The sequence below is a fragment of the Lissotriton vulgaris genome, chromosome 2_1 (genome assembly GCF_964263255.1).
Source record: "Lissotriton vulgaris chromosome 2_1, aLisVul1.2, whole genome shotgun sequence".
NCBI lineage: Eukaryota > Metazoa > Chordata > Amphibia > Caudata > Salamandridae > Lissotriton > Lissotriton vulgaris.
In genome coordinates this window covers 380927632-380946894 of record NC_141687.1, presented here as the reverse complement: position 1 = coordinate 380946894, position 19263 = coordinate 380927632, and the positions used below count along the sequence as shown (strand labels likewise).

General features: G+C 45.6%; 1 protein-coding gene across 1 annotated transcript in view; it reads right to left on the bottom strand.

Moving 5' to 3' along the window:
* Positions 1 to 5119: 5119 nt before the first annotated feature.
* The window catches only part of LOC147730398 (protein ABHD15-like), a 55699-nt gene continuing 41555 nt past the window's right edge, over positions 5120 to 19263 (bottom strand). Inside the window, exons 2-3 of the mRNA XM_086955205.1 lie at positions 13862 to 14214; positions 5120 to 7153 (exon numbers count right to left, since the gene is read on the bottom strand). Coding sequence (XP_086811331.1) covers positions 6616 to 7153; positions 13862 to 14214 — 891 coding nt within the window. The 3' untranslated portion in view covers positions 5120 to 6615. The remainder of the gene's footprint in view (positions 7154 to 13861; positions 14215 to 19263) is intronic.

Below are 19263 nucleotides of genomic sequence, written 5' to 3'. Positions count from 1 at the left end.
AGTGTAGTGGTGTAGAGTGCTTGGAGTCGCTGAGTTGAGCGATGCAGAGTAGAGTGCAGTGGCATAGAGTGCAGGGGTGCAGAGTAGAGTTGCGTAGAGTTCAGTGGAGTAGAGTGCGGGCTTGCAGAACAGAGTGTTGTGTTGTGGAGTGCAGTGGCATAGAATACAGTGGTGTAGAGTGCATTGGCGTAGATTAGATTGGTACAGAATGGAGTGGTGTAGAGAGCAGCGGCGTAGGGTACAGTGGTAGTGAGGAGAATAGAGTGACGTAAACCGCAGAGAATCAGTGCTCAATGGTGTACATGGTTGTAATTTGCAGATGCGTAGAGCATTGCAGAGTATAGTATAGTGCATTGGTTTAGAGTAAAGTGGTGTAGAGTGCATTGTCCTAGAGTGCAGTGGCTTAGACTAGAGTGGTGTAGAGCGCAGTGACATAGAGTAAGGTGGTGCAGAGTAGAGTACAGTGGCCTAGAGAAGTGCGGCATAAATTGCAGTGTCATGGAGTGCAGTGGCATAGAGTGGAGTGGCGCAGAGTGGAATAGAGTACAGTGGTATAGAGTGTAGTAGAGTAGACTAGATTGTTTCAGAGTAGAGTGAGGATGCATAGAGTGGAGTGGTGCAGGGTAGAGTGCAGTGGTTTAGGGTAGAGTGCAGTGGCATTGAGTAGTGGTATAGAGTGCAGTGGTATAGAGTGCAATGGCATAGAGTGCAGTGTTGCAGAGTACAGTGGCGTAGAGTGGAGTGGTGCAGTATAGAGTTGAGTAGCCTAGACTGGAGTGGTGTAGAGTGCAGTGGGGAAGAGTGCAGTGGTGCACAGTAGAGTCCAGTAGCATAGAGTTGAGGGTGTAGAGTAAAGTAGAGAGTCGTAGAGTGAAGTGGCGTAGAGTGCAGTGGCATAGAGTGTAGTGATACACAGTAGATTAGAGTGGATTAGCGTAGAGTGGTTTGGCATAGAGTGTAGTGGCGCATAGTGTAGTGGCATAGAGTGTAGAGGCGTAGAGCACATTGCATAGAGTGTATTTGTGTAGAGTAGAGTGCAGTTGCATAGTGTGCACTGACAGAGTAGAGTGGCATAGAGTTCAGTGGCGGGGAGTGCAGTGTTTCAGAGTAGGACGTACTAGCATGCAGTGGTGTAGAGTGGCATAGAATGCATTGGTGTAGAGTTCATTGGCATAATGTAGAGTGGTGCAGAGTAAAGTGGCATAGAGCACAGTGGCATAGAGTACAGTGGTGAAGAGTAGAACAGAGTGACTATCGTAAAGTTCAGTGACATAGAGTGTAACGCTGATAGAGTAGAGTTATGTATAGTACAATGGCATAGAGTGTTTCAGAGTAGCGTATAGTGGCGTACAGTGCAGTGGTGCAGAGTAGATTGGCGTAGAGTGTATTGGTATTGAGTAAAGTGGTGTAAAGTGCAATGGAATAGAGTGCATCTGCATAGAATAGAGAGGCTTAGAGTGAAGTGGATTCGAGTAGAATGGGGTAGAGTGAAGTCGGTTGGCGCAGGGTAGATTGCAGTGATGAAGAGTGGAGTGGAATAGAGTGGAACGACACAGAGTGGAATAGAGTGGCGTAGAGTGCAATGGGGTAGAGTAGGTTGTATTAGAGTGGAGTTAAGTGGCAGAGAGTGTCACTGACTGCAATGGTGCAGATTATGTTATAGTGGTTTGGATTAGAGTGCAGTGGCATAAAATGGCGTGATGCAGAGTAGCATGGCATAAAGTGTAGTGGTGTACAGTGATTTGGTGTAGAGTGGCGTAAAGTAGAGTGGTGCAGAATAAAATGTAGTGGCCTAGAGTGCAGTGGTGCAGAGTAGATTAGCATAGAGTTCAGTGGGGGACAGTGAAGTGTTGCAGAGTGAAATGGAGTAGAGTGGAGTGGTGCAAAGTAGAGTGAAATGGTGCAGGGTAGAGTGCAGTGATGTACAGTGGAGTGATGCAGAGTAGAGTAGCACAAAGTGTAGTGGCATAGAGTGCATTGGAGTAGAATGGCGTAGATTGGTGCAGTGGCAGATAGAGCAGTGGCAGAGAGTGCAGTCGTCTAGAGTAGAGTGGCGTAGAGTTCAGTAGCAGAGAGTGCAAAGTAGACTGTCATACAGTGCAGTGTTGTATAAGTGGCGTAGAGTGCAGTGGTGTAGAGTAGAGTGGTGCATATTAGAGTGGCATAGAGAGCAGAGGCATAGAGTACAAGTGCAGATTAGAATAGAGTGGCGGGGAGTACAGTCATGTATAGTGTTGCAGAGTAGAGTACAGTGGCATAGAGTGCAGTGGTGCAGAGTATATTGGTGTAGAGTGCATTCTTTTGAGTAAAGTGGTGTAGAGTGCATTGGTTAGAGTAGAGTGTAGTGGCATTGAGTAGAGTGGTGCAGAGTAGAGTAGAGTGTTCCAAAGTGGTGCAGTGTAGATTGCAGTGGCGCAGAGTGCAGTGGAATAAGTAGACTGGAGTGGTGAAGAGTGGAGTGGCGCAGAGCTCAGTGGCACTTAGTGCAGTGGCATATACTAAATTGTGAAGTGATGTGAAGTGGTGCCCAGTAGAGTGAAGTGGTACACGGGAGAGTGCAGAGGCATAGAGTGCAGTGGTGTAGAGTAGAGTGGCATAGAGGGAAGTGGTGCAGAATAGATTAGACTAGTGTATAGTGGATTGGCATGAAATGCACTTGGCGTGGAGTGATACAGAGCACAGAGCTTTGGCGTAAAGTGCTGTGGCATAGAGTGCAGTGTTGCAGAGTAGTGTGGCATAGAATGGAGTGGTACAGAGTAGAGTGATGTGGCCTACACTGGAGTGGTGTAGAGTGTAGTGGTGCACAGTAGAGTAAAGTGGGGTACAGTGCTTTGGCATAGAGTAGAGTGGTGCAGAGTAGAGAGGCATCGAGTGAAGTGGAGTAGAGTGGAGTGGTGCAGAGTAGAGTGTAGTGACACAGTGTGGAGTGGCATAAAGTGGAGTGGCATGGTCTGGAGTGATGCAGAGTAGAGTGCAGTGCCGTGGAGTGGATCAAGGTAGAGGGGAGTGGATTAAAGTGGTGTATGCATGGTGTGATAGTACATGCCATTACAGACAACACACCTTCAATTGAAATGACCATTACATTTGACCAGAGATACAGTTTTACTAATAAAGGTATACAGCACACAAACGATAATGTGCAGAAGTGTCATCAATGTATTGTTTTGTTTTGATTGTATTAAAATATTTGTTTCCACCACACTTTGCATTACCAAAAAATTTACTTCGTTTGTGCTTTCCTAATTCTGAAATATTCTGAAATATCTGCACTGATCATTTACATACATTTAAATTTTGTTGTGTGCTAGAAAAAAATAACACTGTACAGCCTTCCTCCAACACGCCCCCAGTAGCCAGCATGATTGGCACATAAATCCTCTCACTTTGAGGTAAGAGAAAGTAAAGTAAACACCAAACTCACTTGGAAGACAGAGCCTGACACTTATCCTCTGTCTTTGAATGAACTGCTAATGTGACAAGATAAGAACAAGATTTAAAGGCCTGTTTACAGAAAGCCAGCACTGGTGGAAGTATACATTAAATAAGGTATGGGCCCTGGAAGGGACAAGCTAAAGCTGAACAGCCGAAAAAAATATAAAGCCAGCAAATAGAAAGCAAGCAAATGTGAGTTACAATCCAAAAAGCCAAAAGTAAGCAATGGCAGATTGCATTTCCAAATGTCCCCAAGATGTCATTAGCAAAACAGGCTTCAACCTCAAACACACAGATTCAAAAACTAGAACAAATACCACTAATAGGACAAGAGATAGAATACTAGAATGCCTAACGTAAAAGAAGCATTGGCAAAGTCAATAGGTTTCGCCTATGCAAGATCTATTGGCTTTGTCAATTTTTTTTCGAAATGGTTTCCAGCAGTGTGGCTTGCTGTGCAACATAGCTTAAAGTAAAAAAAAAGTGCTATGATATGACCATCGTTGATCATGTTATAGAGCTTTTTTTTCTTCAAACCATGTTGCCTGGCAGCCTGCTTTTCTGTACAATATGTCTAAAAATATTAAACAAAGTCAAATAATACTCACATCCACAAGAGCTATTTGGCCTTGTTTAATGTTTTTTCTGGGGCACAAGAGGGCTGGGGGAAGCAGGGAGAACCATGAGGGGGGTTAGCAACACATCAAACATGTGGAGGATGGTGGGCGGACAAGCAACATGGGGAAGGTGTGGGGGAGGAGGGAGGGAAGGAGGGTGGGAAGAGTGCAGGGGGGGTCAAGCAACATGAAGGAGGTGTGAGGGAGGAGGGAGGGAGCAGCCATACTATTGAGGACAGGGAAATGCGGGGGTGGATCAAGCAACACAAGGGGGGTGGAGCAGCAACACAATGGGGGCAGGGATGTGGGGAGGGGCAAGCAACACCAGGCAGGTGTGGGGTAGGAGGGAGGGAACAGCAAGGCAATGGAGAGTGGGTGAGGGTGGGTGACGAGAGCACAGACAGTGGGGCGAGGGAGGAACTAGAGACACATGCACTTGTATATAGCGCATGCGGCTGGTGGGACACTGGCTGCAGACAGAAAACTGTACTTCATCCATGCTCCACTGCAGGGACAAACACTTGTAGGCTCAGCAGGAAGTAGGAGGCAATCAGAAGGCGGTGACCAGTAGAAAGCAAGTAAACAAGATAAGCAATGGTAAGCAACTGTGAGTAATGGGCGGGCAATTTCCCTGACAGTGAATATGCATTGTTCAAGAACAATATGCATGAATTGCTTGGAAATTCACTACCTAAGCTCCTGGAGTTTACGAGCAACAACAAACAGCATTTAATGGGTGCACAGGTTAGGGCCTAGAAAAAACACATCACTCGCATCTGAATCACATCATCTCATACACCTACAATACACTCAGGTGATACGATTGCTAAATTTGTCCAAGGAAAAGAAAGAGCTCCTCTGGAACTGCCAAAAGATCTACATTACTGAAGCCTTGGCAAGTAAAACAGCTGAGAGAAAAAACGTTTCTGACCTTGAGAGAAGAAATGCATCAACTAACGATAAGATACAGGACGCTAAATCTGTGCATATGAAAAATTATCTGCAAGGAAAACCCCTCCATTTTTTGATGACCAAGAGAACCTTAAAAACCTGTCAAAATTCTGAGGGAAATGCAACCTGAATACACGGAGAGTGGCAAAGTGTATACTGCACCAAAACTATGACATCTCCAGATCCATATACGAAGCACTATTTTAAGCCATCTCAAAGACTGTCCTCAGCTTCGGAAAGACCAAACAAAAACACCTTTCCTTAAGTTTCCAACAGTGAGTCATTAAAGCTTGAGCAGGCTAAACGCACCATTAAAAGCATCAATGCTTTAATGACACCCAAGGACAAGACCAGACCAGAAAGGCTCCCATAGTCGTTCCATGGCACTTCGATCAAAACAAAGGCGATGAAAGACATGGGTACCAGAGCTGATCTTTCGTCATCAACTCACTGTCCATTACTCATGATCAAACAGCAAATAAGGTGAGTTCTCCTGTGCGTGGTGCGCCTCAGCCATCCCCATTTCAATGGTTTTAAAGTCAGGACCACATATGTTTCCTATAGAAGATTGGCCCTGATGCCCATTCTTCCCATCCCTTGAAAATGTATTCCTTTTCAATTTATTTCCCATCCACCAACTCCTCAGGAACAGATAGGAGGCCACTATCTGCATAAAGGTGGTACAGACAGCCAACCCTGTGATATCTACAGGTGGTCAAGGGGTACACCGTCTGATATCCCTGGGATTTTAGTAAATCCGCAACTATGGCACAAACATCATAAACATTTTAAAAAGTAACAATACATTTTTGCTAAAATTCTGTAGGCTCCATATATTTATAAAAATAAAAAGTCCACAGCTCTGGCCAGACATTTTACAGTCTCTTGCCAATGACTTGCTTTTGATTGTTGTGCAGAACTTTCTTTCCTTGGCGGATGAACAGATGGGGTTACCTTCAGAGCATGTGTACTAGCTTATAAACTAGGGGGCAGATTTACAAGTCCCTCGCGCCACTTTTGCGTCACTTTTCCCATGTTAAAAATGACCCAAAAGTGGCGAAAGGGGCTTGTAAATCTGCCCCTAGGTATCGAGACATTTCTAATTTTCTCAAACTATTCTGTGTGAACGGAGTGGCGTGAGCTCCATCAAGGTCTGCAAGCAGCAGGAGGGACTGACGTATATCTTTCCGTATAGCTTTGGGTCGACTTTTAAATAGGCATATTTATGGTGCCCTTAAACTCTTAAATCATAGTCCACATTTGATAACAAACATGTCCTTTGTCTTTCATTCCTATTGGAGTGACACTCCTAGCTCAGCGCTATAAGAGCCCATTTAAATATTAACTTTTATTATACAACAGGTGCTTTCTTGAGAACTCACGTGCGCCCCCTACGCCCCACCTGTGTCGCAGTCACACTACGCGGCCATACTTATGAATCTTTAATGTTCAGATGTATGTCATCTCTATACTCGCTCCCATCTTTGCTCTCTTCAGCTCTCAGGTCAACGCAGAGACTTAAGCTGTGACACTCTGTGTCCATAGAGAAGTTCCCTGAGGTCTCGAAGAACACTCAGCAGGTCAATGCACATCTTGTCGCTTATAGAAGCTGTCACCTGGTATAGGAGCGCTGCCATTTGTAGATCTGATGCATGCTGTGGGTGCAGACTGGTTCCTGTCTGCAAACACCAGCCCCCGCTGCAGCCTCATGTGAAGCCCCTGGACCTGCCCTTTTCCTGTCGGCCAACCCCTTAAGTTTTTCCTCCATCACAAAAAAGTCTACGGTGGACTTGAAGAACTCCAGCAGCGCTTCATGGCTCCAGGGAGCCCCTGTCTTCCCTGCTCCTAAAAATCCACAGTGCCCTCCATGCTGTGTCAGGAGTAGGAAGAGATGAGGGTTTGTCTCGAACAGAGCAAAGGGTAAAGTGTTGACGGGGTGCCCTCGGATGGGGTCATCGTGACTACAGATGCAGAGGACTGGGGTGGCCACCTCATCCACATCTCGAAGTGGGTCATTTCGTTCCCAGTATGACTCCCAGGAAGTAGCGCTGGCCCCAGACTGGCAAAACAAGGACTCTTCCAGCTCCTTGAGAGAATTGCTTCTTAGCACCTTCTCCATGCTGATTGCCTCCCCGAGTGAAGTAACATACCTGCAAAGTGGAGAAAAAGTGGTGAGGGGCCATGGCACAATGACACAAGGAGTAAACAGAGGCCAGAAACTATGGGCCTCGTCTAGATCTCAGTGGACAGGTCTCGTTTGTAAAAATGTAAATCACATAGTATATAATGGGATTTATACTTCGGCAGACAGGATGTCCATCACTGTTGTGATGGAGTAACTCATCTGCCGAGGTCTAAATCAGCCCAAATCTGAACAAGATGAAATACTATATAACACTTAAACAAGTTGAAAGGGGCCTTGAAAGATTCCAAAAGGATCAGAGAGGCCACAAAACCAGGAGCAAGAAGCGAAAAGAGGCCACGATGAAAAAAAAAGAAAGGGCAAAGTATGTAGGAAAATATGAAAGGACAGAGAGAAGGAGGTAATAGTTCACAGTGAAGAGAATGGGAGACCACTAGTTCCTTTTACATGAACAGAGAGGCAGAGAGGCCATAAGATACTTTGTAAGGGGAAATGGGAGACCACAATAGACTTGAACAACGAGAAAAGAAAGAGGGGCCAACAGGCATGGACAGAAAGAAAAAGGAGGTTACAGAATATATGCACAAACAGAGATAGAGCGAAAGAGTCTGTAGGTCACAAATAACTTTTTCAAGGAGGACTTTATTTAATGTATATGTGGCTCAATTGGCTCCTCTGGTCGAACGGTTCTGGTTCAATTTGACGTCATACGCAGACGACACACAAATTGTGGTGTCGCTGCTTCCGGACAAGCCACTTGATACAGCCTCCCGTTTTCAGGATTGCTTATCAGCCGTAGGTGGGTGGATGAGTCAAAACTGCTTTAAACGCATTTCAAGTAAAACGGAGGTGATCCTCTTCGGCAACAATGCACATTTCTGGTCAGCCAGTTGGTGGCCGGCAGAATTGGGTCCTCTTCCGCAACCAGTGTCAAAAGTAAAAAATCTGGGAGTTTATATAGACAATAAACTTTGCCTTAAGGACCAGGTGAATGCTGTGATTTCTTCCACCTCTTTTATCATAAGGTCCTGTAAAAAAATCCTTCCTCTTCTTCCTTCGGAAAGTCGAAAAACCATTGTCACAGCACTAGCCATGTCAAAACTGGACTATTGCAATGGCCTGTATTTGAACATGCAAGAGGGCCTTTTAAGTAAACTTCAGCTCCTGCAGAACGCGGCAGCCAGACTATTGACGAAAACACCTAATTGTGCGTCAATCTCAGCTGATTTAAAGAAGCTTCACTGGCTGCCCATCAAAAAGCGGGTCTGTTTAAGGCTCTATGCATAGTTCATAAATCTCTTCATGGGCTGAGCCCTCAATATCTTAGACAAAACCTTCAAAGGTACATGACGAGGAGAGCCCTGCGTTCATCAGAAGCAAAATTGGTCCAGGTTCCCCGGGTTAGAAGAGCTAACTGGGGAGGCAGATGCATTATGCTTTGAGCATCTAAGGCATGGAATGAGTTACCATTGCCTATTAGACACATCTTGAACCATCTGGAATCCAGGAAAACAGTAAAAACCTGGCTGTTCCAATCCTTGTAAACATGGGTCTCTCCCGCCTGGTCATACCTCGGTCTGGACAACAATCGTTAAGCGCCAGGACACCCATTGGGTAACAGTGCGCTCTATAAATGGCAATAACATTAACATTAACAATGAGTGTAAGGAGGAGAAGGCATAGGACAAACAATATATTTACAAGGAGGGGAGACCACAGTTTAGTTGTACAAGCATGAAGGTGCAGTGGGATTACTTGAGACTAGAAGAAGCATAGAGAGAGGGGCACTAGGCAAGCACGGGGAGCACTCAGTGGTAATTAAAGACTTGTACAAAGAGAACAGAGAAGCCGCAAAAGACTGGACCATGGGACAAACGGATGGGACAGCAAGTGTGAAAAGAGCAGCGGAGGTTATACTAAGACACTTTCACAAGGAGAGGGGCTAGCAAGTGTGAACATACAGAGGGAAGCTGTCACGAGACACTTAACAAAGAGAAGGAGATAGGGCAAAAAGGCGCCAGACATAAAGATGGAGGGTGAGAGTAAAGACAGATGTAAAGGACATGTAAACAGGAGACGAACTACAAAAGACTTCACAACAGTAGAGAGAGTACAAAACATGTGCACAAAGAGCAGAGAGATGAAAGGTAAACTCAAACTGCATGATCAAGAGGAAGGGAGATGGAAGGATGGTTGAGGCTATAGCAGGATGGCACAAGGATGAAAGACAGGCCAGATAAGATTCGAGCAAGTGGCAAGACAACTAAGAGAAAGAGGCCTGAGAAATGTACAAGAGAAGCAGGGGAGGCCACGGGAAGGGTTAGAAAAAGATGATATGGAAACAAATAATGTGAGGAAAAGGTAAAGAGAGGCCATATAAACATGTGTATAGAAAACGTAGGATACAGGTGAAGTGTTTGTGGAGAAGCGATACCACAAAAACTTGCACAAGAAAAGGAGAACCCAAAAGGAATAATACACGAAGAAGAGGGATAGGAAACAAATGACACAAACAACAAACAGACTACAATAGGCTTGTAGACGAGAGGAGAGACAGTGAAGATGGGTAGAAGACAGAGGAGCTGGTTGGGAAAAGACAGAGAACCAAGGAGACAGCTAGATAGATAGAAAGAGAGAGAGGGAGAGATTTACAGTATTTGTACAATGAGATGAGAAATACCCTATACCGAAAAGTAGCAAGGACAGAGAGAGGCCACAAAAAGATGCTAGTAACGATCAAGCATTGTTAAAATATAGGGGCATCCATGCCTCCTTTATGCAGATGATGTCAAAACATTAGATCATACACAAAGAAGTCTGCAGCTTAGGATTCCTGAGAAAAAGAGTTACTTAAATTCTAAAGACTCATCCCTTAACCCTGGGAGGGGAGTACCGCAGGATAAGTGCCCCTTGTATGGCCTGGAATTAGAGGAGGTCAATGGCTATTACTAATAATGAAAGCTAACCAGGCCTGCTGGTAAAAGTGAAGAAAGAAGCAGAACTCTCACATTTCTTCATTTAAAATCCTCCAAAATTAGGGATGCATCCAGGTTCATTGTAATCCAGAACAAAGCAAAATGTTAGTTAATCGTGTGCTATCCCGCGTTTGAGAAGAACATCTCATCATTGGCAACCAGATGCACATTTATTTACCTGGAGATTTTCATTGCGCTACAATGAGGGCCTGCGCCAAGCTGTAGAACTTACTAAAAACCATCACCAGCATCTAGCATCAGTTTACTACCAACAATTTTTTAAGGACAGAGGAAAATGTTTTTACTGGGTGCAACCACGTCCTCACATCTACCAGACTTCATTGCTGATAATTAGATCCCAGATCCACTTAACCGTCTCATAAGAGAATATGTAAATATTTGTGATGATTTGTTTTACCCTCCATAGATTTTAGAGGGTTTTCATAGCCTTCCATAATAATGAACGCTCCCATAGAGATCAATATAAATTAGTGTGTACATTATCAAAGTTTTCCTCCCATTTCTTTTTCAATTTGGTTTTTGAAATAAATGTAACTTTTTATTATAACACTTTTGAATTGCTCTTAAGTTATTTAACACTCAAGTGGATCGCAAATGTGGTTGTTGACTTCTGCCTGAATACCTCTGGCGAAGTGAGGCCTCCTACGTTCAGGCTACCTCTAAAGAAACCTTAAATAATCAATAATGGGCAACCCTGTATTCCTAGGAACCTGGGTATCTACTTTATCAAGAAACAGTGGTTCCTTCCGATGAAGCTAAACAATCCTTTGCTTTGTAGGCAAAACTCATTAAGTATCCAATAATGATTTTATGTTACATGATTTAATGAGATTGCACACAGACATATTACACAGTGTTAATATGTTATAAATTAACTTCATCATCATAAACAGAAGATGCTCCAGTGAACTGTACAGTAAATTGCGGAAAAAGTGAAAACATGTGCGTATCCCAAACAAATGTAAGAACAGCACATCAAGATATTCACACTACGTTTTCTCCAAAATCGAATCAAAGTCGGAGTGCAGTACACAGCGAATGCTAATAAATGTGTGTCTACATGATTTAGCATCGACGTTTCAACCCCTTTATTGATTTAATTTCCTTTGAGCCTTCATTAGGATAAACAGGTAATATCAATAATGAGACAAAGACACAACATCTCTGTTGGAGTTGGTCCAACAATTTAGTTATCCTCTTTTAATTATTTGTATATGTGCACACTTACCAAGAACTATAAATGTTCTAGGCCAGAAAAATGTATCAACCAACTCTTTATTTTGTCACAATGTGACTTACATTCTGGGAAACAAAAGAAAGAAAAAACCTATGGTACATAGAGATACCTTTAAAAACCTGTGAATCTCTAATCCAAGCCAGTAGTCCTGGAATCCAAATTTTCGAAATTTAGTGTGCAAAACCTAATCAAGAATGGTGTTTAAAACATAGACACACACAATACTTGTATATTCATGCTTCGTAGTGTAATAGATGATCACAACTTGAAGACCTTGTTGTGTTTTATCGATAGCCAACTCGTTGCACCATACAAAGTCAGTATATTTAAAATCCTATCTACTTAAAGTGAAAACCAACTTGGGAAATCATCAGGGTATACTCCAGACATGCTTTCTTTCACTTGCCCCTTAACGACGTGGACACAAGCAACATAGAAACAGCGATCTCATACGGAATTAAAGTGCAAGTTGGAGTGCAAACACCGCAGAGACCAGAAACGTATTGACACACCGATCATAGGACGGTGTGTTAGCGTACGGGTGAAGTAATGGCTCTTTGCTTAGATCAGCGATTCTGTTGATCAGTGGTAACTTTTGCATAGCATAGGTTTCTAATCTATGTGGTCTTTTCACTAATGGTTTCCTTCTGTATGAGATCAATGTTTCTATGTTGCTTGTGTCCAAAATGCTCTGTGTGCGGGTGATGTCTGGATCATACCCCAACGGTTCTCTAAGTCGGTCCTCATTCTAAGTACATAGGATTTTAATTACATTTTGTATGGTGTATTTAGTTGGCTATGGATAAAACACAATGAGGTTTTCCAGTTTTCTGCATCTATAACACTACGATGCACGAAAACACAAGCATTGTGCGTCTACATTTTGAACACCATACTTTTAGAAGGTTTTGCACATAAAATTCTGATAATTTGGGTGTAAGAAATACTGGCTTGTATTAGAGGTTCATCTCAGGAAATTATTAGTATCTCTACATACAAAATGGTCAATAGATAAACATATTTTGTGGCTTTATTTTAGTTCCCAGAATGTAAGTCGCATTGTGACAAGGTAAGGAGGTCGTTGATACATTTCTCTAACCTAGAACATTTATGGTTCTTAGTAAGTACGACACATATAAAGATGAGTAACAGAGGACCACTAAGTTGTTGAGTACCAACTTCAGAGATTTTGTGTCTTTGTCTTATTATAGGTGATACTTATTTGTCCTGATGAAGACCCTGAGGAAATATGATCTATAAAATGGTAAAAATGCAGACGCTAAAGCATATAGACACACATATATTGATAACCACTGTGTACTATACTCCACATTTGGGTCGGTTTTGGACTAAACTTAGTGTGGATAATTCTACCTGATGATCTTACCTTTGTTTGGTATTACTTATTGCCCACTTGTTCTCATTTTTTTCACAATTCATTGCACCTTTTACTGCAGCACCTTCTTTATGATGATAAAGTTAATTTATATTACTGTGTTATATGTTTATGTGCAATCTCATTATATCAAGTAGCAGAGAATCATTATTGAAGACATGATGAGTTTAAGAAGGAAAGGCTGCTTTAGCTTCCTCCAAAGAAACCACTGTTTATTGATATACCTCTAAAGTAAGGCAGAGAGTGCTTCATGGATAGCTTGTGACTTGTCTTTCTTTGTAAAATAGTAGTTAGGGGCACTGCAATGGTTGTGCTAGTGCATGGTATCTGACTATCTCCTATCACCCATTCTTCCAGTCACATCTCGAGATGGGGTGTGTGGTGCTCTCTATGAATTGTATTGCAGAGTGAGCCGAAATAAATGGGTAAGCAGATCCCCGACTGAGAAGAAAGGCGAGAATTCTGGGCAGAAGTTCATGAAAGTTTCAGATGTTTTGTGGTTCACATTTTTATGCGGTGCTCACCATTGTTATGGCTGTGTAGAACAATCTCAATCTAGGCACTCTATTCTTTATATCTGGGAAGGCCATCAATCGATCATAGGATTAATCGTTGGATAGCATGTGTTTTGTCGCTGGATAGTTGTGTGCTTTCAGTAAATATCCAATAAAAAACTATCCTAAATGGGTTCCAAACATCAGAAGTGTAGAGCTCAGTGAGCGCCTTGCCCACACTCAACCTAAACATCTCTCCCTTCTCAGGCCACCCATGGCCTGTACTCGCCACATCCATCCACACATCAAAACCCCAACCTTAACACACTACCTCATACACTACATTCAACTTTTTGCACCATCATTTCTTTCTCAGCACCAACCACTTTCCTCCATTGTTGAGCTCCTTATGAACACACTGCGGATGAAGATCGCATGACCCAGGGCTCAAGCAGCAGGCTGTGGCACCCCCTCCCTCCCCACCCCCTCATTTCCCCCAACCCCCGCCATCCTACAGTAGAGTAAAGAATCAAAGTGTCAATTGATGTCTCTATTTCTGCACCTGAAATGGGATTCGGCGGCGTGTACTCACCTGCTCAGTGTGAACTTCTGATACAGGAGCAGGGCTTTCTCCCAGATCCAGGGGCAGCCATCTTCGAACCACTCCTGGGTGCAGAGGAGCGGGGAGATGCAGGCCGCGGCCGTCACGTAGCTGGAGGAGCCGCACTCCCCGAGGTAGGAGAAGAGGAGGCCGGCGCCAGTGCTCTCTGCCACCGCAAAGAGCCGCGAGGCCTGGCGCCGGTGGCGGATGTACTGCACGGCTTCCCGAAGGTCACAGGGGTCACCGTAGGGCTGCAGCTTGGCCGTGCTCAGAGGGCAGTCGTTGTGGCAGCGCCGATTAAAGATGACAGGGTGGTACCCGTGGGTCAAAGCCAGCTGGCACAGCTGGAAAAGAAAGGTCACAGGTTATCAATGGAGATCCCACAATCAGAGACTCAGTGAAAGACTTTAGAGGCAGTACTAATAAACACTGAGCTCAAGGGGAAGGATGGGCTAGAGTGCCAATATCGGCAACACTCCCCATCCCACATACAGCAATATTATTCGGAAATAAATCACACAACACCTTGTTTGTGGAACTGCGTCAAGGGCAGCGGCAAAGAGGCTGCCAGGGTCTGGGTCTTCTCTTCGTCTGTCAAATGGCTTCTGACAGTTGTGTGTCTTGGATACCGAGGCAGTTGCCTCATCACTCTACATTCTTTTTTGAGTTTTATAGTCCCTGTTTTTGGTTTTCTTATTGATCTGTGGCACTTTGTCACAGTTGGAGTTGGTTCACAAGGTCAGCTCTGTGATGGGCCGCGGGTAGCGGTCAATTGAGTTTGCAGAAATGTCAGCATGTTTCCTCAAAGAGTTTTGTCTTTGTCTATCAAGTACTTTCTGATAGTGATGAGTTTTGGATGCCTGCCGAGGCAGTTTGCCTTCAGACAGTGAAGGGTTTTGGTTGCCTGTCGGGGCGGTTGCCCTCATACAGTGATTAATTTTTTGGATGCCGAGGCGGTAGACTCATTGCTTCACCTTGTTTGTGGAACGGCGTCAAGGGCAGCGGCAAAGAGGCTGCCAGGTGAGCAGGGAGAGGACCTTATACCTCATCCCCGCCCACCTACTACAGGAAGTGACGCTGCGCGGACCCCTCAAGGGGGAGGGGGATCCTACCACTAGACTGTCTTGTGTGCCCTCATGTGGCACTAAGGCAGTCGCCATCTCATGAGGGTCCTCTTCGTTGACCATGAGCAGCCAGCAGAATCCTGAGCTCAGAAAGAGGGAGTATGAATCATGTACTTAGGAGCCAAATGAGCAGATGCTGAGCCCAGACCAGGGTCTGGGAATCCAGCACCCAGTGGGAGCGAACCCCAAGCTGATTGGGAAGGAGTGCAAGCAATGTAGGGGGGACTGTGTTAGTCTTGGCCCATACAGAGATGGAATGGGCATCCCTTTGTCAGTGGGAGGGAGTGCAACTCCTACAGTCAGTGGTGAGGAGAGTGAATCACATCAGGGGGATGGAGAATGATTCTGGCACTCTGCTGCAGAGAGAGTAATTCCTTTACCCACACTTCAGGCGGGTGACCCAGGCGCCCAGAGGAAGGGGGTAACAAACCAGCACCCAGAGGCACAGAACATGCAGAAGGCCAATATGCGACCTCAAACAGAATATATATGAAGGAAGAGCGCCCGTTGTCCTATATATATTACCATTATTTAAATGCACACGATCAGGACCCTCAAGCACCTGTAAGTGAAGACTCTCATACTTGGATGGTGGAGGTTCCTTTATGTAATCTGCATGGATTCAGCCAATCAGAAACCTTAGTGCCAGTCCTTAGAAACAGAATCCATATCAAGTGGTACATTTCAGACGGATGTATGACGTTAGCACGCATACTATTACCACGCATACCTTTACAACGCGGTATTTATAACGAATACCGTTACAACGCATAGCGCTTTGAGGTGCTGGATAGTGGTAAGTATAATTTTATATTCCAACTCCAGTCCCCGTGGACACTAGGGAAGGTGTTGGATATAAAATTAAACTTATTCCCTATCCTAGAGCGCCCCCCAGCGCAATGCGTTGTAATGGTATGCGTGGTAATGCCTGCGTTGTAATGGTAGTGCGTTGTAAAAAATGCGTGCTAAACGTTGTATACCATTTCAGACATCTTTCATAAAAAGCCTCAACCCAGTGGTCACCCAAGTGGGTACTGACCAACAACTCAGTCGAGTATGCCCAACCGAGCCCCCAACCGTAACCCACCCATTTATTGTGGAACCAATAACCAAAATATTACAACTGGTACCAATACAGTGACATAGATGTGCAGGACTAATTCTGACTAGACACTCTTATTAAACATAGCATATTACTAACGCGTGTTCACATATTGCTGGAGAGAGTAATCAGAAAATAAAAGATAAACCCTTAAATTGGGAATAAATGCACATATAACTCTGTTGTGCTGACATCTAGTGGAGCTGAGCTGTGTGTGTGTGAGTGAATGTTGTTTTTTCAATGCCTTTCATGAAATATTAGTGATAACTGAGTGGACAGATTGGTTTGACTTTATTCTTCTTCTATGAGCAGAGGGTCTGGCCAGGTGCCTGCAATTTGCTATGGTTTCTGCAGGGACTCGTGGACGTCAATTTGTGGATGATATGTATATATTCGAATGCATGTGTTTAGTTTGTACTTGTATAAAGCATGGACTAGTCCCAGGAAAAGAAAAATAATGTCTGTAAATGTAGTTTTATTGTTGTATAGAAATGAAAATCCAGCAAAAAGCATATGGAAGTAATTGTGCAGTTTAATATTGTTCTCGAAAAGCAATCAACCTTGTAATTCGGAAATATGGAGATTAAGGAGAGACTAAAGGCCCGATGTAGGTAAACGGGATTTTCCGATTTCAAAATACCGAGGTGGGCCGAATCGGTATTCTGAAATCGGAAAACGAGATGTAGGAAAAAAATACCGAATGAAAACCGATTCGGTCGGCATCGGTAATGAGATTCGGTACGTTCCGATTCAGCTCGGTCCGAATCGGAAATTACCGAATCGGCCAACAACGAATCGGAAAACACCGAATCGGCTACCACCGAATCGGATATTTCCGATTCGGCGAATACCGATTCGGTAAAAGCCGATTCGGTAAAAACCGAATCGGCAATCATAGACCCATGGCGAAAAAGCCCATAGGAATGCATTGCATGAACCGATTCGGCTTTTACCGAATCGGATAATACCGAATCGGATTTTACCGATTCGGATTTTACCGAATCGGTAAAAGCAGACTCGGCAATAGGCGATTCAGCCAATGAGGTGGCTCCCCCTCCCCCACCCAAACAGGGAGTGGCAACCCTGGCAGGTGCAGCCAATTAAGAAGTTTCTAGAAGTTTCTGGAAAGCCTGCCTGAGCCCAACACACAGTTAGCAGCAGTGGGAGAAGGAGGTTGCAGACTGAGCAGGAGCAGGAGAATATGGCAGATCAGGCAGGAAGCCAGAAGTCCTCCCAAAAGAGGAAGCCCAAATTCACCACCACAGAACTACAGGTGCTGGTTGAGGAGGTGGTGAGGGTGCACCGCCAGCTCTTTGGCAAGCTGTCCCTCAACGTGCCAGACAGCACCAAGAGGAGATTGTGGGCAGACATCGCCCAGAAGGTCAATGCTGCTGGAGTCACCCCCAGGTCCATTGAGGAACTTAAGAAAAGGTTTTATGACCTCCGCAGCCTCACGAAGAGGAAGCTGGCCGACCTCCAAAGGCAGGCTGGACACACCGGAGGAGGCAAGAACCCGGCGCCACCCCTCACCGAGCTGGAGGAAATTGTCTCCAGCACCATCGAGAGGGAGAGCATCGTAGGGATCGGGACCCTGGACAGCACTGCGATGGCCACAGCTACAGGTAAGAAGCATGCGCATCATGACACACCCTACCAGACACCTCCCCATTAGACACAATGCATAGGCAAACACCAGCACTGTACTGTCACCAACATACAAGAGACAAGCATCATGGTACATGTAGTCAGCAGAAGTTAGCCAAATATGTCAGTGCAGAATCACAAGACAGGAAACAGTGTGACACGGTGTAAGGAGATGCAAGGACATGTGGAATGCCATAATTGTACTGACTGTAATACATCGGCACTCAGTTTACAAATGCTTCTTTGTACCTAGGGGCACCATCAGGCGGCACCACTGTGGCAGCAGAGGGAGCTTCGACATCACATACTGCAGTGGCAGGGCCGAGCACCAGCCAGCCTGGCCAGGAGGAGGAGGATGAGGATGAGGAAGGAGACACCCCAGGGCTTGGAATGGAGGGAGTCCTGGTGATTGATTTCCAGGCAGTGCACTCCCCAGTACTGCCCAGCTCACCCCCCTTGCAATTTTCACCATACAACTCCCCAACAAGGCAGACCATTCCGCCGACAACAGCTCCTGCCACAACCGTGGCCTTGCCACCCGTCTTACCTGTCCTGGGAGCAGGGGCTCCGGGACCGGCCAGCACCACACCACCACCAGTGGCACCCCAGCCCACTCAGCAGGCCGGAGGCAGCAGTGCCAGACGCCGTGCCACCACCACCACCACCACCACTGCTGCACCAGCACGGGAGGGCAGTGTGTTCCTGGGCCTGGAGGGCCAGATGGTCAAAATCCAGCGCCAACAGGCCAGATCCACCATGGCCTGCCAACGCCAGCTCCTGCAGCACAACCTGCAGATGGGGGAGTTGGTGAAGGGGTTCCAGGCTGTTGTGGACAGCAACAAGGAAGTGGCAGCAGGGTTGGGCAGGCTGACCACTGCCATCACCCACTCCTCTGCCAGGCAGGAGGAGCATGAGGTTGCGCGCAGGAGGGATGCCCGGGTGCTCAACCGGGCCATGGCCCGCCTTGCAGCGGCGACCGCACAGCTGTGCCATCGAAGCTCAAATCAGGAGTCGGTGCTGAGTCAGCATACGGCTGAGCTGACCAGGGGGATGGCCAGGATCACCACGGCCATGGAGGCCATGTTAATATCAAACGCCGCCTCCAATCCTGCCCTGGACCTGGGTGATGCTGGAGACAGCAGCAGCCGCAGCAGCCCGGCCAGCGCTGCATCAGAGCCAAGGAGGAGCACCAGGCGATCCGCTGATGCTGCAGGCCATTCGGAGGGGGCCGAGGGACACCCCAGTGGGTCTGGAAAGCGGGCCAAAAAATAGGCTGGCAAGGGGGGATGATCAAACCAGAACCCTGGACTTTATTTGTTTTGACAGACTCCATTTTTTGATGCACTTCAGTGATGTAACTGTGGTGCATCACTATTAAAAATTTTATTTTCCAAGCAACATTTAGCTGTCTTTGCATCTGTACTCAGTCAGAAATAGTTCTCAGTGATCTCCTCACGTCTGTATCTGCCATCACATGGCGTACACACCCCAGCTGGCTGTGTCAGTGGCACAGCTTCGTCGTC